Raw genomic sequence first — 22,439 nt, 5'->3', positions numbered from 1 at the left:
GGGCATTGTAGAACCTCAGGAAACATGACAGGTGCTCAGAAAGTCAGAGCTGCTTCAAAAAGCGGAAATTTACATTTTTGTACCATAGTTTGTAAACGCTATAACTTTTACCCAAACCTCCCTTTTTTTTTTTTTTTTTTATCAAAGACATGTAGAACAATAAATTTAGAGAAAAATTTATATAGAAATGTAGTTTTTTTTTGAAAAATGTTACAACTGAAAGTGAAAAATGTTAAAATGTCAGCAGCAATGAAATGCCAACAAATGAAAGCTCCATTAGTGAGAAGAAAAGGAGGTAAAATTAATTTGGGTGGTAAGTTGTATGACCGAGCAATAAACGGTGAAAGGAGTGTAGTGCAGAATTGTAAAAAGTGGTCTGGTCATTAAGGGGGTTTCAGCTAGCGGGGTTGAGGTGGTTAGCAGTGAGTTTCACCCTACTCCCTTGATAGTGACCTCCTCAGGGGTTTGCCCCCTAAACAGTGACCTCCGCAGTACCCCGCTGCCTTAACAGTGACTTCACAGTACCCTGCTGCCTTAACAGTAACCTCCACAGCAGTTGCCCCTTTAATAGTGGCCCCTGCCCCCTTAGCAGTGACCTCCACAGCGGCCTGTACCTTTAATGCCAGGGTTACACGGCGACATGTGTCGTGCGACTGCGACATGACCGTTGCAAAAAATCCATCCAAGGTGCAACACCATAGACTATCATTATAAAAATTGTGGCGCGACGCATGTAGCAGTGTAGTTGTGCCCTATGTGTCGTGCGACTTATTGTCGTCGTGTCGCCCTAGCCTAAAGCTGACCTACAGCAGTGAAGGAAAAATGGCTGGGTTGTTATTTAAACCTGGAGTAGCAAACCATCTAGCAACCCATGTTCTCAGCTCTATACACAAAATCCCGGTGACAGGTTCTCTTTAACAGATTTACTAATGTGTCCTGCGCCAAAATTCTGTCTAAAAAAAGTGGCGCAATTGGGTGCATCTATGGTTTCTACCCTTTTTTCCGAAATGCTCGGCAAACTGGATGGAGCTTAGTGGGAAAGGAGGCAAGACCTAAGATGCGCCATTTTGCACCAAAAGTAAAGCTATTTCAAAGTAAGCTATCCACTAGTTGGTGTAGAGTCAGAGAAAAGTGTCTGTCCCTGCACCATATTTATCATCCAGCCTGAGCCAATGTGATAAATCCGTTGCAGGTCTAGAGAACCTGTCCAAGCCTACTCCATCTTGATAATTAGTAAATCTGGGTGGGCGAAGATGTCTGAACTACATGCATTCTTTAGAATGGCTTATTCTTTAATCTTATTGCTGCTTTAGCTTTCCATCTTGATTGCGTATCCCATTTGGATGCATACTGTACATCTGTCTGGTTTATGATCTTAGTATGAAATATTTCCTGTTCTGTGTCTTCAGGCAATGATGACTGGCAGCATACCTGGCTTTATTGACATTGTAGTCAATCTCAACTCACATGAACTACTGGAAGACAACCTGATATGGCAGGCAAAGCAAGCTAGAAAAAGAATAGTGTTTTATGGTGACGACACCTGGATAAAACTTTTTCCAAAGCATTTTGTGGAGTCTGATGGGACAACCTCATTCTTTGTTTCAGACTTTACTGAGGTAGGTTAATGGCTTGGTCAACTGCTGGAGCTGCCTAGGGGTTCATGTATGTGGCTTGTGTGTGGTTTGACAACCCAACTGTAATTTTTTATTGTATTTTCAATTGAAGCACATGTTTTTGCAGCATCAGACTTGCCCACCAGAGTACCAGAGGATCCTCTGGTGGGACCAGGCCCATAAACCATATTGGAGGTGCCTTTGGGGCCAATAACGTGCAGCTAGGGTCAATTTCTTTGAATCAAACTATATTAGACATTATTAATGATATAGCGGTTGGGCCAGAGAATAACTTCTCCTGGTGGGCCCCAGGATGCACAGTCCAATCTTGAGCTGCCCATCTGAAAATATGTGTTTGCATATACTGTTTCCATACTTCATTTTTTCTTTCAGGTTGATGATAATGTTACCAGGCATTTAGATGATGTTTTAAAGAGGAATGATTGGGATATGCTGGTACTTCACTATCTTGGATTGGATCACATTGGGCATTTGACTGGCCCCCACAGCCATTTAATTGGACCAAAGCTTTATGAAATGGACCTTGTCTTGAAAAAGATTCACTCTGCTCTGATATCCAACGTAAGAAGCTTCTAGTGCTTTCCTATACATTTTTAGATATATATATATTTTTTTTATTATTTTGTAGTATTTCTACAAAAATATAAAGATATAGCAGAAGATATGCCATGTATAGTAGGGTTGCACAGGTATTGGCACTGCACGTCTATATAAAGAAATTACTGTAAATAAATATTGATCAATAGTTATTTTTCTTTTGACAATATACTTTACCCCTTCACACATATTGGCACCCCTGGAGGAGAGGACCTTCCACCGCTTGACAGGAAACCTGCAACATAAAAGTGGTGCACACCTCTCCAGATCTCCAGTTTAGATTTCCTGTCCAGGGGGATAGCTTGCCTGAAACATTACCAGGACATACCTCTCCAGGGCTGTGGGCCCCTGGTAGATTTACCTATAATCAATGTAGAGAGAAATATCCATGGCTCTCACCAATTAAAATATGGCAATTGTGATTTTTATGATTTTAGTGAAGAAATACAGGCAGTATAGTGGATACAGCCGTTTCATTCTTCCATGGTTCTTCTGCTTCCTTGACCGGATGAAGGGTCCACTATACTGCCTGTGATTTTATTGACTGAATCCAAGTATCTATCTCTGCGGTACTGCTGAGCACTGTTTTTCCTTCTTTCTGTGATAACCCCAAAAACAACAGAGAGGAACACTTATTCCTTACATTGAGTCTTCTAGGGATTGGAGGAGGGCTGAAAGCTTACTAGTCCAATACCAGGGCACAAATAAAGGCTCTCCGGCTAACAAAACCACTATTAGTAGGTGTCACGGACGGTGTACGGGAAACAAGACAATGCAACATGCAACATGCATATATGACTCACTGGATCCAAAGCTAAGGAACCAAAAGGGAGACCCCTGCATAAGACCTGGCACTTTCCCTGGCTGCTCAGCCTATGCAAAAATCCCAAAGGTGGATGGTTGCATATCCACGTACCTCGACTATATAACACCTGAACACCCTACAATAGTGAGGGGAAATGACCACCGTCTTCCTACACGGAGGGAGTCAGGGTCACCTGGGGTCCAGCAAACAGAAAATAACAGATAAATGTACAGCACTTAACTTAGTAGCAGACTGGGAAATAGGATCAGCATGCACACACACTCCAGGAAGAAGTATAAGCCGCCCAGTAATGCATTATGGGGAGGAATTTAAAGGGAAGCAATCAGTCCAACTACATGACAGCTGAGAGAGGCTAACGAGATGAGGAACTGAACAGCACAACAAAGAAAACTCAAGGAGGAGGTTCTGAAAGGCTTCTGTCAGAGCTTCTCAGCTGTCTGGTTGTGACAGTAGGTGGATAAAATGGGCCACTGGTATATATTCCTTTTTGGGAGTTCACTCCAGGAGAATGGTTTCTACCTCTTGGGCCGAAAGAGCTGAGGCCTCCTTAGATCAGATCTGTGGGATTGGGTAGTTTCCATCACACTTTTATTAAATTGTAAAGGTTACAGTTTTTTCCTGTGTGGGATTTGGCCTTTTGACGTAGTTTTACATGCATTTGTCACTCCCTAATATTTATTTTTTACTTCTGTATTTTTTATTTATTTTTTTGGTGTGAATATTAGTGAATGATTAAAAGATTGATTATTCTCACTAGTAATCTGTTTTTTCCAGAACATATAAAGCTATATTCAACCTGTTTTAGCTATATGCTATGTATAAATGTAAATTTCATTGAAATGTGTGCATGTTTTAAAGGGATTCTGTCATGACATTTGAGGCCTATAACCTAAACATATGGCCAGGTCCGTCCAAATAGCACAAATCCGAAACTGTACTTATTAAATGTGCCTGTGCCTCTATTAGCACATAAAACAGGTTTTTATAACCTGTCATTCGCCTACCGAAGGTGCCCAAGGGAACGTTGCTTCATACAGGGTGCCTGGCTGCAGCCATCTCTGTTTGGTGCCCAGCGCCGCCTTCCCACTAGAAATCGCCGCCTTCCCTGTCTATAGTGCCGCCTTCCTCACCTCAGCAATCGTCTGGTCCATCTGCCAGATCCCGCGCGTGCGCACTAGGCATAACCTGAGGGACCGGACAATTGCGGGGGCGGGGCGGGGCGGGGCTCAGGTGAGGAAGGTGGCACTATAGACAGGGAAGGCGGCAATTTCTAGTGGGAAGGCGGCGCTGGGCACCAGACGGAGATGCCTGCAGCCGGGCACCCTGTATGAAGCGACGTCCCCTTGGGCACCTTTAGGTAGGTGAATGACAGCACATAAAACTGGTTTTTATAACCTAATAGAGCCACAGGCACATTTAATAAGTACAGTTTCGGATTCGTGCTATTTGGACGGACCTGGCCATATGTTTAGGTTATAGTCTAAAAATGTCATGACAGAATCCCTTCAAAGAAAACCTTTCACCTTTTATTCTAGATAAATACCTTTACCTGCGGGGTACCCCCTGCTGATGCTGCCACCCTGCCTGTTGTGTTTTTTTTTTTTTTTTTTTTTTTTTTAAATATCGCTCCTACTCACGGCTGTGCCCCCCTGTAGTTTTCCTGCTCAGTATTAGGATTAGTATCAGTACAGGGAGGAGGAGATGCCAGGGTTTCTCAATGGCCTCCTCCTTCTCCCTGGCTGTGACGCTCTCCGCTGTGATTGGACCGTGCTACAGCCAGGGAGAAGGACACGCCTACTGAGAAACAGGGCAGTCTCCTCTTCCCTGTACCGATGCTCAGTATTAGCATACGGAGCGGGAAAACTACAGGGGGCACAGTGGGGCATAGAAGCGATTATTAAAAAAAAAAAAAAACTGGCAGGGTGGCAGCATGGGGGGGGGGGGGGGGGGGGGGGTTTGGGTACCCCACACGTAAAGGTATTTATCTAGAATAAATAAGAACTGTGAAAGGTCCTCTTTAATGTATGCATAAAACACACATCAGTAACCATTCATTTCTTTTAACTACAGGATGATATGTCGCTCCCAAGTTTAATTGTTGTATGTGGTGATCATGGAATGTCAGAAGCAGGAAGTCATGGAGGATCATCTGATGAGGAAGTGCAGACCCCGCTTGTGTTAATAAGTTCAGCGTTTCAAAACAAAGCAGGTATAACATGTATTAGTTCATTTATTTTAATGACTACCTGGAAATGAACATTTGATCCATGCTTGGTGGGCGTGCACTTCCTGGTGTGATGTCGGAGCTCTGCTGTGTGCTTTAAGCCTAATGTCTCTTCCTGATACTCCCCCTCCCCTCTCACAGCATGAGTCTCGCACACAGAATGAGACTCAGAGAGTGTAATGTGATCCTCATCATCACGTTCCTTCCCTTCTAATGTTACGGTAACTGTTTTACACTAGATGGATTTTTAGATATATTTTTTGGTGAATGAGGCGGTTTCTGTGCATTTAAAGATCTATTATAGTTATACTTTGCAGCATATTTGGATCATGCTTGTGGAATCTACGCTGCCACAAAGATATGAGTGGAGTTAAAGGGTTATTCCCATCAGGACATTTATGGCAATCCACTGCTATGAACTTCAAAAATTGCACAACATTCAGCGGGAACCCATTCTTGAGACAGGAGTGCGTCCCAGAGATGGGACCCGCCCCCATTGAACATTTATGACATATCCTGTTTATATGCCATAAATGTTCACATGGAACAACCCCTTTAATTCCCTTAATGAATTTTTTTCAGTATTTGATTTTTCAGTTTGTCAATGAGTATATTTTCAGTATATTGCCATAATATTGTTATTGGCATTGTATGGCTTTCTTTTTAGGTACATTTAAAGAACCTGAGATGATTCAGCAAACCGACTTGGCACCCACTCTAGCAGTGGGTCTTGGACTGCCAATTTCCAAGAGCAGCTTAGGAATGCTTCTACCAGCAGTGGTAGAACATGTGACCATTCGAGAACAATTGCGGTTTTTCCATTTAAATGGTTATCAGCTATGTAAACTCCTGAAAGAGAATCTGAAGGCTTATGAAAAAGGTAGGTCTTTAAAGTTAGCCTTAATCGTCGCATTACTAGTTCTTTAATTCGTAACAGTCATGTTTTAGGTTCTCTAGATGACTAAAGCTTTTTAGGGCCTCTAAATTCATGTTTTGTGAGGTAGAAGAAATCGCAAATAACTTGTTTGTTATAAAATATCCTTTGTGTTCTCTAATCCAATAATCTAAAGTAGTGCAAACGTGATCATTGCAAAAATTAGCTAGTACTGCTCCCATTCTCGTTGGAGAAGGGTGCGCACATATGCAATTCCCCCAAATTATTGGACCAGTTTTGTGTTTCCGGGAAAGTCACTTTAAAAGGGTTGTCTGGAAAAACATAATTTCTAACCCCCAAGCCAGCGGTTGGCTGAAGAGGATCAGGTGGCCATGCCCATACCGAGGAAGAAATCAAACCCCGGACAGGAAGATGGCCACGAGGGACCCAGAGTGGCAGACCAGAGCAGCTGGGCGCAAGTAAGTATGATCCTTTCAGTTGGGGAGCCATGCTGCCGGCACATGTTAGAAATCATGTATTCCCAGACAACCCCTTTAGCCAAAATGAAAATAAATACAAATTATGTGCACACCTAGCTTAGAGAGGTGCAGTGTCAGTAAGGCTACTTTAACACTAGCGTTCGAGCGGATCCGCTCATATTAATGCAGACTGTGGCTCCGTTCAGAACGGATCCGTCTGCATTATAACTTAGAAAAATTTTCTAAGTGTGAAAGTAGCCTGAGCGGATCCGTTCAGACTTTACATTGAAAGTCAATGGGGGACGGATCCGCTTGAAGATTGAGCCATATGGTGTCATCTTCAAGCGGATCCGTCCCCATTGACTTCCATTATAACTCTGGACGGATCCGCTCGCCTCCGCACGGCCAGGCGGACACCCGAACGCTGCTTGCAGCGTTCAGGTGTCCGCTCACTGAGCAGAGGCTGAGCGCTGGCAGGCGGATGCATTCTCAGTGGATCCGCCTCCACTGAGAATGCATTAGGGCCAGACGGCTACGTTCAGGGCCGCTTGTGAGCCCCTTCAAACGGAGCTCACGAGCGGACACCTGAACGCAGGTGTGAAAGGAGCCTTAGACTTTAGACTTCTCCCACACAGTTTACAGGAGAGGAAACAGCTGTTTTGTCATCCCTTCTTTGCCATCTAAGCTCTCATTAGACTGCTTTTTCTGTCACCCAGATGGTTCTCTAATTGGCCATCTAAGGTTTCCCTGGAATTCAACAATATTGGTAAATAGTTCAGCAGTGAACCCTTTCCGTACCGGGCCTTTTTTCACCTTAAATCCCAGGCCGATTTTTGTAAATCTAACGTGTTGCTTTATGTGGTAATAACTTAGGAACGCTTTTACTTATCCAAGCCATTCTGAGATTGTTTTCTCGTGACAAATTGTAGTTCATGACATTGGTAAATTTGAGTGGCTATATTTCAACTTTATTTATAAAATGATCAGAAATGTACCAAAAATTTGGAAAAATTCACAATTTTCTAAATTTGAATTTCTCTACTTTTAAGACAGATAGTAATGCCTCATAAAATGGATATCCATCAACCTTCCCCATATGTCTCCTTTATTTTGGCATAATTTTGTAAATGTCATTTTATTTTTTTAGGACGTTAGAAGGTCTAGAAACTACTTTTCAAATTTTCAACAAAATTTCCAAAACAATTTTTTTACACACCAATTCAGTTATAAAGTGATTTTGAGGGGCTTGCGTAATGGAAACCACCGATAAATGGACCCCATTTTAGAAACTACACCCCTCAAATTATTTAAAACTGATTTTACAAATTTTGTAAAACAAGAGTTAATGGAAAATAGAGGTCAAATAAATAAATAAAAAATCTAATTTTTTTTGGTAGATTATTATTATTATTATTTTTTTTTCTTGCCACACAGGGTTAACAGCAAAATAAACCTCAATATATATTACTCTGATTCTACAGTTTACAGAAATACCCCATATGTTGTGGTAAACTGCTGTATGGGCACGTGGCAGGGGTCAGAAGGAAAGGAGCGCCATATGGATTTTGGAGGCAGATTTCGCTAGAATGGTTTTTAGGCACCATTTTGTATTTGAAGAGACCCTGATGTACCCCTACAGTAGAAACCCTCAAAAAGTGATCCCATTTTGTAAACTACACCCTTCAAATAATATATTAAGGGGGGTACTGAGCACTTAGCGTTTTATCATTTGACTGCCTTGGCTGTAAAATTGAAAAGTTTCGTTTCTTCCAATAAAATGTTGATTTAGCCCCAAACTTTTCATTTTCACAAGGGGTAACAGGAGAAAAAGCACCCCATAATTTGTTACCCATTTTCTCTTGAATATGGCAACACCCCATATGTGCTGGTAAACTGCTGGGGGATGGCACATGGCACAAATCAGAATGGAAGGAGCATCATATGGCTTTTGCAGCGCAGATTGTCTTATGTGGGGACACATTTTTTGCGGGATAAAGTGACTGGTACCATTTTGGGATACATAAGACTTCTTGATCGCTTGGTGAAAAAAAATTGATGTTTTGGCATAGTTAAAAATATATATATATTTTTTTACAACATTCACCTGAGGGGGCATATAATGTGACCTTTTTATAGAGCAGGTTGTTACAGACGTGGCGATACCTAATATGTCTATCATTTTTATTTTTGTTAAGTTTTACACAGTGAAATAGTTTTTGAACAGAATACAATCTCTCTTGTTTTTGTTGCCATTTTCTGAGAGCCCTATTTTTATTTTTATTTTTTTGGGCTATTGTCTTAAGTAGGGACTCATTTTTTGGGGGGATGACATGACGCTTTGATTGGTACCATTTTTGGGGTACATAAGACTTTTTGAACACTTGGTATTACACCTTTTGTGAGGCAAGGTGACCAGAAAATTGCTTTTTTTGACACTGTGGGCCAGATTTATCATTAGCTCAAGTCAGAATAATGGAGTGAAAAAGTCGCAAAGTTTTGCGCAATCGCTAAAACTGCGCACAAATTTGCTACTTTTTTCTGCTCTGCACTATGCTCGCCAGTTTTCTAAAAGTGGACGTGTTTTCTTATGTAAATGAATCTCTAGACAGATTTACTATTGGTACTATTTAAAAAGTTGCAAAAAAAAGCGCAATTTCACTCCAGTGAGGACCATGCTTATTTTATGAGACTTTTTAATAGAACGTGCGACTTTTTCGTAAAGACGTGCGACTTTTGGAAAGCTGCTTACTGACGGATAAACTGCTACCGTCAAACTACATTTATTACAGTCTTAAAGGGCCGATCATAAATCTGACTTGGCTAAAACTGACTTTAGCTATATGTGAAAGTGGAGTGAGCTGTCAGAGTAATGATAAATCTGGCCCAGTGTTTTTTATTTTTTTACGGCGTTCACCTGACAGGGTGGATCATGTGATATTTTTATAGAGCCGGTTGATACGGACGCGGCGATACCTAAAATGTCCACATTTCTTTTTTTTCCCCTATTTTTTTTTTTCCCCCATTATTTATTTTTATATATAATAAATATATATTATTATTTATAAATTTTTTTTTTTTACTTTATTTTGGGAAAACAATTATTATTATTTTTTTTTTTTTTTCTTGAAACTTTTTTAATTTTTGGGGTAAAACGTTATTTTTTTTATTTTTGTCCCACTCTGGGACTTCAACTTTTGGGGGTCTTTACAATGCATTACAATACTTATGTATTGTAATGCATTGGCTGTAAGTGTATTACCAGTGTAAAACACTTACAGTTTCCTGCCTGTGAGATCCAGGGGGGCTGGATCTCATAGGCTCTCACGGAAGGCATCGGGCCGCCATCGGGTCCCAGTCACAGCAGTGCAGACTGCCCTTTGTACAAATATCAGTGATTGACAGCTATCTATGTTTACTCACTTACACAGAGAATGCTATCGATCACTGATAACACCTCCCCTGTGTACAACGATCAGTGACTGACAGCTATCTATGTATACACACTGACAGAGAATGTTATCACTGATAACAAGGCCTCCGTGTACAACTATCAGTGACTGACAGCTATCTATGTATATAGACACTTATACAGAGAACGTTATCAATCACTGATAATGGTATTAACAGCATAGAATTCCTGATACAAATATCCACTACAATGGTATTCGTAGCACAAATGTCTTTCTTAAAAGCTACAAATAAGACCTTTTTATTTATTATGTGAATAATCTCATCACATGCAGGCACCAGGCACTGCCTCCCAATAATCTTGAAACGCAGCACAGCGTGCAAGCTGAATCACCGTCTTGGAATCTGTACACACGTCCGACCACCTCCCGATTTCTGTGCTCCTGTACACTCCATGCAGTTTTTTGGGACGGTGATCCTTGATGTGCAGTTAGCAGGACAAAACAATGGAAAAGGCACCATGGAGTGTATGGGAGCATAGAAACCAGGTTTGTAATTTTTAAGAAAGATATTTGTGCTCAGAGTCCCATTATAGTGGATAATGACTAACGCCTCCCCTGTGTACAACAATCAGTGTCTGACAGCGATCTCTGTATACATACTTTTACAGAGAATACTATCAATCACTGATATCCCTTCCCCTGTGTACAACAATCAGTGACTGACAGCTATGTATGTATATATAGACACTTACACAGATAATGCTATCAATCACTGATAAAACAATAGGGGGCGCTCCCTTGTGAAATACCTTAGGGTTCCCAGATAAGGACTCAAGGTGAGAATACCTTATCGAATAATATTGTGCAAATCCAGGCACAGCACTAGGAAATGACGTGGTCTCTTCTATAGAGAGGATAGGTCAGGGTGCTACTGTTGTTCGCCAGGATCCTCCAGATGGAGTCCGGAATACACATAGGAACATATTCGCTCAACAAGGAGCAAAAAAAGAAAAACAAAAGCGCGCTGCTCTGCTGTCTATAAAAGTTATTTATTAAAAACATACATAAAACACTATAATTAAAAGGCTAGCCACGCGTTTCAGTGGTGGGCCGCCACCCTTATCAGGCTGTAAGGTCAAAAGAAAATACATACATTTAAATAGGGCTAACCACAACAGACGGTAATCAGGCCAATCAAAATACAAAGGCATCCAGGATACATGGAGTGGACTCAAATGGATTGAACCAGAGGAAATACAAAGATATCCAAAATACATGAAGTGGATTAAAAAAACTTGCAAAAAATATATACCTGTTATTTTTAGAGAAAAAGCATGATCCAAAATGAATGTGGATATCCAAACATTGCTTCATGTGAATGCAGATATATAATGTATGTGGATCCAAATATCCACAAATGTGCATGGGATGCGCCTGTACCTCTGCGCATAAATACATTCTCTTCAATAATAGATCTAGACATAGCGGAACACTATTAATGTGTAAACAATAGTAATGTACACCAATATGATGGCTATTCACCTACAGTGCAACGTGCATTCATAATACATGTATTATGAAGTCACTTGGTGATCCTTCAGATTCACCTTTCACAGAATTTTTCTTGTGGTGCTATATCCTTGTATGGCACTTTATGCACTGCATTTTTGGTGACAGGTCATCTTTAAAGATCTGTCCCCAGTTTTATATCGTCCTATCTGACGACAGTATAAACTGTTGACAGAAACCCTGAGTAAAATGCTGGGTCACTTAGGGTCCATTCACACTTCTGTAAAATGGGTCCGCATCCATTCCGCAAATTGTGGAACGGGTGCGGACCCGTTCATTCTCTATGGGGCAGGAATTGATGCGGAGAGCACACAGTGTGCTGTCCGCATCCGCATTTCCGGAGCACGCCTCCAATCTTCCGGTCCGCGGCTCCGGAAATAATAGAACATGTCCTATTCTTGTCCGCTATTGCAGACAAGTATAGGCAGATCTATCGGGCTGCCGGCTGGGTGTATTGCAGATCCGTGTGAATGGACCCTTAGGCTACATTCACACGTCAGTATTTTTCTATATCCCGAATTTCGGTCCGTTCTTTTGCGGATCCGTTGTTCCTGAAAATGTTTCCGTATGTCATTTGTTTTTTGCGGATACGAATGTCTTCAGTTTTTTGCGGATCCATTGACTTTGTATTGTACCAGGATCCGATTTTTGCGGAAAAGAATAGGACATGTTTTATATTCTTTCGGACATGCAGATTTTTTTTATTTTTATTTTTATTTTATTTTTATTTTTTTCAGGACCCATTGAAAATGAATGGGTCCAGATCTGTTCCGCAAAAAACAGAACAGATCAGGAAAGAAAAAACGGACGTGTGAATGGACCCTTACAGTGATTTTGGTAAAATCAGTATTGAGCAGCTCAGCACGAGCCAAATGCTGGAGTCTGCTTAGCTGGTAGCTCATGAATTGTAGGACTCTTGAGCTCATGCATTGTATTAAAGGGGTTGTCCGGGTTCAGAGCTGAACCCAGACATACCCTTATTTTCACCCCGGCAGCCCCCCTGAGCCTAGCATTGGAGCATCTCATGCTCCGATGCTCTCCTTTGCCCTGCGCTAGATTGCGCAGGGCACAGGCTCCTGTGTTTTCAATAACACACTGCCGGGCGGTAAGTGTGTTCGGTGACGTCACCGGCTCTGATGGGCGGGCTTTAGCTCTGCCCTAGCCGTTTTACTGGCTAGGGCAGAGCCAAATCCCGCCCATCAGTGCCGGTGATGTCACCGGAGTTCCTGTCAGCCCCATAGAGAGCCCCAGCCCCTGTGCAATTTAGCGCAGGGCAAAGGAGAGCATCGGAGCATGAACTGCTCCGATGCTCATGTCAGGGGTGCTGCCTGGGTGAAAATGGAGGGCTGTCCAGGTTCAGCTCTGAACCTGGACAACCCCTTTAAGGAGACTCCAGCACTTGGCTCAAGCTGGAGCTGCTCAATGTAAGCTCTGTAAAACAACTGGGTCAGTACAAGTATGTGACCCAGCATTTTCCTCATGGTCTCTGTCACCAGATAGGGCAGAGATTTCCTTTATCATAAAATCTAACTTGAGGCTATAAGTAACATGATGGCTTAAAGGGGTTATACTTACCTGGCTCCTGATACTCGCACCGCCGCTGCTGATTCTTCCTGTGCACAGATGAAAAGACCCGGTGTCGGGGAGAGCTGCCAATGCCAGGCGGGGACGTGGACAAACCTCCCTAGCGTCATCCGCGATGCTAGGGAGGCTCGTCCACCTCCCTGCCTGCCATTGGCAGTTCACCCGCCAACACCGGATGTGTTCATCCGTGCACGGGGAGAAGCGGCAGCTTCAGTGCGGGGACTAGGAGCGGAGCGGGGAGCCAGGTAAGTATATTCAGTGTGAAGGGCCTGGGCATGTGGGGGACATTTTTTAGTCTTGGATAACCCCTTTTAAGTGGATCGAATTGATACACTAGGGTCCCATAAAAAAATTCTGAATTCATTTTAACGCATACAAACTCTGCGGTATGGAAAACTGCAGTAAACTATGCTTTTCAGTTCTTTTTACAACCTATAAATGAAATGTGGGACAAAAGGGAGGGGAACATAGCCTAAGAATGTTATACTGTAGAGTATCACTAGTGCATTCATCAATGTGGAAATAAACCTCTTGGCTGGCATGGTCACAGGATGTGAAGGATCTAGACCAAAGGTTACCACACTGCTGACAAACTCCAGTGCGCGGTTCATCAGTAGATGGACTCTCTTACAAAAGAGTTCAAAATGTGTTGGAGTTTGTCATCCATGTGGTAGGCTCTGGCTGGAGCGTCTATAGCTTTCTATATACACATTTGTTGGTCTGGAATCATTGACATTTTTGCATTTTATTTTGGCTTTATTTTATAGAGTCTATATATTTTATAGATTTTGTATCTCTAGGTGTCAATGTGTTTTCATCTGTCCATATATCCAGTGGTTAAATGCTTCCGCTGTAGTAACCTGCTCAATGCTTCCACAACATTTTAGGGTTGTTCATTGAAGTCAGCATTGCATGAAAGTGTAAAGCATTGTTTTTTTAGTAGTTTGTTTAAATCCTTGATTTATTGCACAATTGAGATATAATCAATTGTAATTTTGGTTTTCCTGTTAATGACGTAGCCTCCCAAATTGTAATAACTACATTTTTATTTTCATTGATGTCTTTTCAGATGAAGGTGTAGAACAATTTAAGAAGGCAGAAAAGTTGCATGCAAATTGGATTAAGCTATACCTGGAAGGGAATACTTCAGAAGTCCTCACTAACCTTGGCAGAAAGCTTATCAAACAGTACTTAGAGGCCCTGCAGAAGCTGAGTGCCTCCTTAAGTAAACAGGTGGCAGAGTATGACATCTACTCCATGACAGTTGGAGCCATCATAACTTTAGAGGTAGAACTTGGTCATCATATCTTGCTCATAATGTCTTATTCTCACTCTGCATAACTTATGAGGCATTTTTGGCATTATTGTGGACAGGAGAATGATAAAATATACTCTTGCCTATTGTGAATGATGGATCCTGTTTTATCTGTAATTCTATCATATCTGTGTATAGATAAGCAGATAACTGCAGTAAAGTGGTCTGTACAGACCAAGAAATGGCGCCTAATATTAAGCTTAGTGGCCAGTGTGAAAATTGCAGTAATTTAATGTTTTTTGTTTAAGTATAGATATTGACATGGAAAATTTAAAATAAAATGCCGTATTTTTTGCTTTATAAGACGCCCCCCCCCCCCCCCCCAAAAGTGGGGAGAAAATGGCAGTGCGTCTTATAAAGCGAATGGTGCAATTTTTACATTGCTGACACTGATACAGCGCGGCCTGCGATGTATCAGAGCTCTATCACGCAGGGTGGGAGGAGGGGCTGGAGGCTGGCAACTGCTGTTGCACTCACGGCGGGGCCCGGTGCAGACACTGTACTCCATTACACTGGGCCCCGCTCACAGCAGTCTTCCTATGTAAAGTGTAGTCATGTAATCCTCAACCAGTGGCTCTGCTTTGTTAAACTACCATAATCGTCTGTACTCGTACTCCCTATCAAACTAGCAGGCAGGCCGGTTGGCAGCGTAACGTCACTCACACCGTCATGCTCCTCCCACTTTATTAATGAAGCTGGCAGAGCAGGGGCGTGACTGAGTGAGTGACGTTACGCTGCCGGCCTGCCTGATAGTTTGATAGTGAGTACTACTACAGACTATTATGGTAGTTTAACAAAGCAGAGCCACTGGTTGAGTATTAAATGACTAGACTTTACATATCAAGACTGCTGTGAGCGGGGCCCGGTGTAATGGGGGTCACTATTTACACAGGGACATGAGAAGACACAGAGGGGACCAGCATAAAATGCTTTATACAGCCAGGTCCATAAATATTATCCCATTACTTTTGGTCCCTTAACAAGTGGGAGGCGCATATGCAAACTGTTGTAATTCCTGCACCGTTCACCTGATTTGGATGTAAATACCCTCAAATTAAATCTGACAGTCTGCAGTTAAAGCGCATCTTGTTAGTTTCATTTCAAACCCATTGTGGTGGTGTATAGAGCCAAACATGTTAGACTTGTGTTGATGTCCCAATATTTATGGAACTGACTGTATGTAGCATCCACACATCCCTCATAACAGTATCATCCACAGATCACCATAACAGTGTGTCATCCACAGATCCCCCCCCCAAAAAAGTGTCATCCACAGACCACCATTAGTTCAAAACCCACCAAAAGCACACCTTTTGATAAAAAAAAAAATTCCTCCTCAAAAACCTAGGTGCGTCTTATAAAGCGAAACATACAGTAATCAAAGATTCTTAAAAAATATGTTAAATGTAAAAACTTGATTTAAACAATAGGTCATTTTCTGATGACATTTCCATTAAAAGGGTCCTTTATAGTGATGCCGTATCCCATGTATAGGTCATCAGTATCTGATCGGTGGGGGTGTGATATCCGGGACCCCCCGACTATCAGCTGTTTGAGACTGCACCAGCTCTCGCAGTAGCGCCACAGCCTTCTCTCAGCTCATCAAGCTCAGCGCTGTAAATTTGATATCGGCTGTGCTTGATATTGCAGCTTGGCCCAATTAACTACGCCTAGGCCATGTAGCCGTTCATGACCTAGACAAAGCAGTGAGAAGGCCGCAGCACTACTGCGAGTGCCAGTGCCATCTCAAACAGCTGATTGGTGGGGGTCCCAGGTGTTGGACCCCCACTGATCAACTAGCGATGACCTATTCTCATAAAACCCCTTCAACCAAACATAGCAGTAGGTTAGCATACAGTCAATGGAGGGGGAAATGCAGATAAGCAGCTGATTGGGTTACAGTATGCTCATAGCACATGTCTGTATGGAAAAGGCTGCTGCGCTATAAAGGAGATAATACTTCACCCCTATATCATTTCACAGTGGTGGTCTGTAGACGTATCCTCCTAACCAATATCTGGACCTAAAACCCAAGCAGCTTAAAATTGGATGCTTATGCACTGGCTGATACCAGATACCAGGTGCTTGTACAGAACTACTAAAAAGCACAGAGTGGAATAGGCAAGCTGCAGCTGGAGAGCACAAGGTGAACTTTTGCACCAGGGTCCATGAGATCTTTGTTACGCCCCTGAATTTGCACCAAACGCTTCTTAGTCTAAAGATACATCTAATGAATTATCTGCCAAAAACAGAAATCTACAGCTACTATGACAGGAATATCTTCCTGTTTACAGAGGCTCTGTCAGCGTGATCAATGCGATTAAACCAGGCATACTTCCTGGTAGGGCTTATAATGCTGATTCATATGTAAATGAGCAACTCCCCTTCCCCTTGATTGACAGGGCTAGACATCAGCATGCTGAGGGCAGTGCTGTGCCTTGGCTTCTACATATCATATACACTATGGGCCAGATTTATCATGACTCTGACAGCTCACTCCACTTTCACATATGGCTAAAGTCAGTTTTAGCCAAGTCAGATTTATGATCGGCCCTTTAAGACTGTAATAAATGTGGTTTGACGGTAGCAGTTTATCCGTCAGTAAGCAGCTTTACAAAAGTCGCACGTCTTTACGAAAAAGTCGCATGTTCTATTAAAAAGTCTCATAAGATAAGCATGGTCCTCACTGGAGTGAAATTGCGCAATTTTTTGCGACTTTTTTGCGACTTTTTAAATAGTCTCAATAGTAAATCTGTCTAGGGATTAATTTACATAAGAAAACACGCCCACTTTCAGAAAACTGGCGAGCATAGTGCAGAGCAGAAAAAAGTTGCAAATTTTTGCGCAGTTTTAGTGATTGCGCAAAAATGTGTGACTTTTTCACTCCATTATTCAGACTTGAGCTAATGATAAATCTGGCCCTATGTACTATAGCTTCACCACATTGAGATATGCTCAGAAAGCTAATATACGTATTACTGGTTTATTCACAACCACAATATATGGTTATAAAGACACCGGTAATGTGTTAGCTTCCTGAGCACAGATAAACATATTACTGGTTTACTCACTTGCACAATATAAGAATTTAAATAAACTAGCTATATTAGCTTTTTAAGTATAAAAAAACCCAAAACATTATTCTCAGTATGATATAGGGGGATATTTATCAAACTGGTATAAAGTAGAACGGCTTTAGTTGCCCATAGCAACCAATCAGATTCCACCTTTCATTTTTCACAGCTCCTTTGGAAAATGAAAGGTGGAATATGATTGGTTGTTATGGGCTGTTCTACTTTACACTAGTTTGATAAATCTTCCCCATAGACTTTTTTATTTAGAGTTAAATATGGAAGAAAAAAAATTAAGATTCAAACCTGGGATCGGTACAAACAAATCTGTGCACTTATCACTAAGCTATAGCATTTTAACATAGAGAAGACATTATTGGTGTCTATATTATGCCCGTGAATAGGCAGTAATATGTATGTTAACTTTCTGAGCATATCTTGTGTGGTAAAGCTATAGTACATAGTGTATATGATATGTAGATGCTAGGACACAGCTTTGAGGACTCTGCCCTGAGTATGCTGATGTCTATCCCTGTCAATCAAGGGGAGGTGGGAGTGTACAGAGCACAGGTGGTGGTACATAGCAGTTCTCAAAGGATTCTGGCCCCACCTCCTGGTGCTCGAACTTATCATTTGCATATGAATAAAACCACAAGGATCTCTGCAGCTGTTTAGCACACAGGTCAAAAGAAAGGTATAGTTTTAATCTGCATGATGAGCCCTACCAGGCTGTATGCCTGGTTTAATAGAGTTGATCATGCTGAGAGAGCCTCTTTAGGTTTGCCTTTATTTTCTGTATTTAGAATTGACAAACTTGTCACACGTTTATGCCAACTCTCTGTCCTCCTTAAACTCTTAAAGATGAGGCCTATTTTAGTCTTTAGGATGCAGACCCGCACACAGGGAAAACGTCTTTGCACACATGCAGGGACAAAGACCAACAACAGCCCAGACATGTAACAACAAACCAGACATACAACAAACCCTGAACATAAACCCACACCAAACATACAACAAGTGAGGTTGGGTACATAGAGGATAAGGGAGACAAAGGAATGACATCAATGTCCTACAAGGTGGCCCTCAAGGACTGGGCAGATAGAACACCCTGGACTGGAGCCGAGCTCCTGCACCAACAACAGCTGAAGTACAACTGACTCCAGCCAGGAAGCCACAAGAGAAAAAACCCAAGTGACCACCCCCAGTCAGGGAGTTTACCCTTACAGCACTAGACAGGAGAAGGCTACAACTTAAAGGGGAAGTGCAACACCAGCCAACACGTTGCCACCGGCAACAGCATGCGTGACAACCATGTCACGGCGCAGATAGCCAAAGCCGAGACATTGCCACCACATGCCATAACAGCAACACGTTGCCACCGACAACTGCAAGCATGGCACCAGTGTCACGGCGCACACAGCAAATGCCGTGACAGATATTTACCAAATGTCCACTTTATGTTGGCATCACTTTCAAACATACCTTTAATTTTATTTTTTGATTTATTTTATTTTATTTTATTTTATTTTATTTTATTTTTTAGAGTAAATTAACACCTTTAGATACCGGAGGTTTTTTCCTTTTTCATTTTTCTTCCCTATTTTCCTGGAGCCCTAACTTTTTTACTTTTCCCTTCACATATTCATATGAGGGCTTATGAGCACAATTTTAGGGATTTTGTCCCTACAGCGTTCTCTTTGTGGCAAAACTGACCAGTGCCCTTCATTTTCTGGGTCAGTACAATACCACATATGTATATATTTTTATTTTTATCTCTAAATAGTGTAATGTAATAGTTTATGTGAAATAGTGTAATAAACACTTTTTTTCAAAGTTTTGATTTATTTTTACATCACCATATTCTGATCCCCATAACTTTTTTTATAGTTATGTCTAATGAGCTGTGTGGGGGGCTCATTTTTTTTTTTTGCGGGACATTCTGCAGTTTTTATTGATAACATTGGAGTGTGTGTGACTTTTTTTGATCACATTTTATTACATTTTTTGGGGTAAGAGAAGCGATGAAAAATTGTCGATTTGACCATTTTGATACTTTTTTTTTTATTCTACGGAAGGGGGGGGTGATTTTAACAAAATTATATATATATATATATATATATATATATATATATATATATATATATATATATATATATATATATATTTTTTTTTTAACTTTATTTATTTTTCTTCATGTTTTTGTTGCCAGTGTTTCAGGCTAACTAATATTTAAAAACACAGCGGAGAGGTGACCCGCCAGGCACCATGTTTACCCATCACTCCAGTGCCGTACAGCACTGGTAGCAAAAGAGTTATAAAGCTTGTAAATCTAGTAGCAGTTTTGCACATTTTTAAGTAACCAATTTCAGTTCTGAGGTGGCTTTGATAGGCCTAGATTTTTAAAACCTCACATATAAAGTATATTTTTACATACAGCTTTCAAAAAAGTGTGTGTGTATGTATTTATTATATATAATCCCTAAAAAAATGTATTACTAAAACACACTCCTTGTCCTTACACATTCCAAAAAATGAAATGACAGTTACATACACTTTAAATAGCAGTTGTCATATAAAGATCACAGTCAAGTGCACATTCTGGGGGAGATTTCTCTAAATAGTGCAATTGGAAACTGGCTTCTCACAGCAACCAATCCGATTCCACCTCCTTTCATTTTTCAGAGCTCCTTTGGAAAATGAAAGGATCAATCTGATTGGTTGCTGTGGGCAACTAAGCCAGTTTTGATAACTCTCGCCCTGTGAGTTTTATGAATCCGTATATTCCTTTGGTTGGTCACTGGTTGCATGTCACCTTTCTTTCTAGAATAAGAACCCATACAGTTATTTAACCTTCTGTACATCACATGTGGGCATATATTGTATGGACAGGGTTTAGGGGAGTGGCCACCATCAAAGATGTCTCTGATCCAGGCTGTTTAAGCCCTTAGATGTGGACATGCTATAGGAGATCTGTCAGATTCTATAAATGGCTCTATTTGCAAAATCTAGGTGACAGAATCCCTTTAAGGCCTGACTATTGCAGTGTATTGAGCAAACGATCACCGGTTCAAGTCCCCCTAGTTGCTGATTGTTATAAGAAGATAGATGTCAGTCGTTAGTGGGGTGGGTTGGAGAGATTCATGATCTGTGAGGTGAAGAATAGGGGCTCCCGAGGTCTTACAGTGTATTGAGCAGACATGGTTTAGCTTTTCTAGAGCTGCCTTATTCTCCGTTTAGGAAAACAACTGGGTCATTTCAAGTAAGTGGCCCAGCATTTTGCTTGGGGTCTCTTGTCACCATCTACATGTGGGCACCATGAAACTGGTCAGCAATTTCCTTTAAAATCTCATACATATTATACCTGAGCAATATAGTATTCATCAATTGCTATTGACCACACAAAGATCATGTAAGCAGTTTACAGTTATTAGCTTGTAAAACACCAAAAGGAGTTACTTTCATAAATATCTCGCATGGAGTTATTCATATTACACCTAAAAATGCTCAGAAAAGCTTCCACACAAAAAGTTATTATAATCAATACGTTCCTTTATTAGACATCCATCAACGGTATATCATTAAAAATCATTTTGCTTCACGCTTCCTCTTGGGGCGTGAAGCGAAACGATCGTCGGGCGGCTGCTCCAGACCAGGGTCAGTAAGTAATGTATTTTGCTGGACTTTATGCACTTTAACTTTTTTTCTCTCCCCCTGCAGTCTCTGTTGTGTGGGGTGACATGCAGGCTCACATTGCCGTACAGGCTATTGTGGTTTGTTACATATGCCCTGGGTGCACCTGAATACATGAGCCCCACTCAACGGAAACTGTTATAACTGTAGGGGGGATACTAGTCCCTGTTTTTGGGTCTGGAGCTCTCTGTTTTTATACAATTATTTGTAACACTATAGTCTCTCTATGATCACTGCTGTTTTGTATGTTTTTAATGATATACCGTTGATGGATGTCTAATAAAGGAACGTATTGATTTATAATAACTTTTTGTGTGGAAGCTTTTCTGAGCATTTTTAGGTGTAATAGGTTATTAGCTTGTGTATTTAGATGGACACCTTTTTTATTTTTATACTTTCATTTTTGCAGATGTTCTTCCTTCTTATACTCAGCATCCCAAGTGCTTTGAGCAGCAAGGCCGAGTTTGATTTGCCTCTATCGTCGCCAGTCTTCTCACTATTCTTTTATATGACATGTCTTGTGCTGGCTGCCGTCCACGTCATTGTATGCACATCAACTGAGAACATGTGCTTCTTCTGTAGCATATCATGGATGATGGCGATGGGCATTATGGTATTCATTTCAGCAGTACTCTGTATTCTTCTATCAGTTTTAGTAAAATTGATTTTGAAACCTAAACCATCTCATGAGGTGAGTAAATTAACATTGTACCTAAGTACCATATATACATGTCTTTATTTCAGTGGTATGTCTTTATTATCTGCGGCACTACATACAGGTAAAACTTGAAAAATTTGAATATCGTGCAAAGTTCATTTATTTCAGTAATCCAACTTAGGCTACTTTCACACTTGCGTTCAGAGCGGATCCGTCTGCATTATATTGTTAAAAAATTTCTAAGTGTGAAAGTAGCCTGAACGCATCAGTCCAGACTTTACATTGAAAGTCAATGGGGGACGGATCCGTTTGAAGATTGAGCCATATTGTGTCATCTTCAAACGGATCTGTCCCCATTGAGCTCACAAGCGGACACCCGAACGCTAGTGTGAAAGTAGCCTTAAAATGTGAGACTAACATATGAGAGAGACTCATTACATGCAAAGCGACATATTTCAAGCCTTTATTTGTTATAATTTGGATGATTTTGGCTTACAGCTTATGA

At 41.2% G+C, this 22,439-nt stretch overlaps 1 protein-coding gene across 1 annotated transcript in view; it reads left to right on the top strand.

Annotated features, from left to right (window-relative positions):
• PIGG (phosphatidylinositol glycan anchor biosynthesis class G) overlaps positions 1-22,439 on the top strand; it is a 73,019-nt gene that overhangs the window by 18,638 nt on the left and 31,942 nt on the right. The window contains exons 3-8 of the mRNA XM_044283434.1: positions 1,410-1,619; positions 2,010-2,198; positions 5,131-5,269; positions 5,952-6,164; positions 14,270-14,487; positions 21,686-21,967. Of these exons, the coding sequence (XP_044139369.1) occupies positions 1,410-1,619; positions 2,010-2,198; positions 5,131-5,269; positions 5,952-6,164; positions 14,270-14,487; positions 21,686-21,967 (1,251 nt within the window). The remainder of the gene's footprint in view (positions 1-1,409; positions 1,620-2,009; positions 2,199-5,130; positions 5,270-5,951; positions 6,165-14,269; positions 14,488-21,685; positions 21,968-22,439) is intronic.

This window comes from Bufo gargarizans, chromosome 1, assembly GCF_014858855.1.
Source record: "Bufo gargarizans isolate SCDJY-AF-19 chromosome 1, ASM1485885v1, whole genome shotgun sequence".
Taxonomy (NCBI): domain Eukaryota; kingdom Metazoa; phylum Chordata; class Amphibia; order Anura; family Bufonidae; genus Bufo; species Bufo gargarizans.
This window is presented reverse-complemented; position numbering and strand designations above follow the sequence as displayed.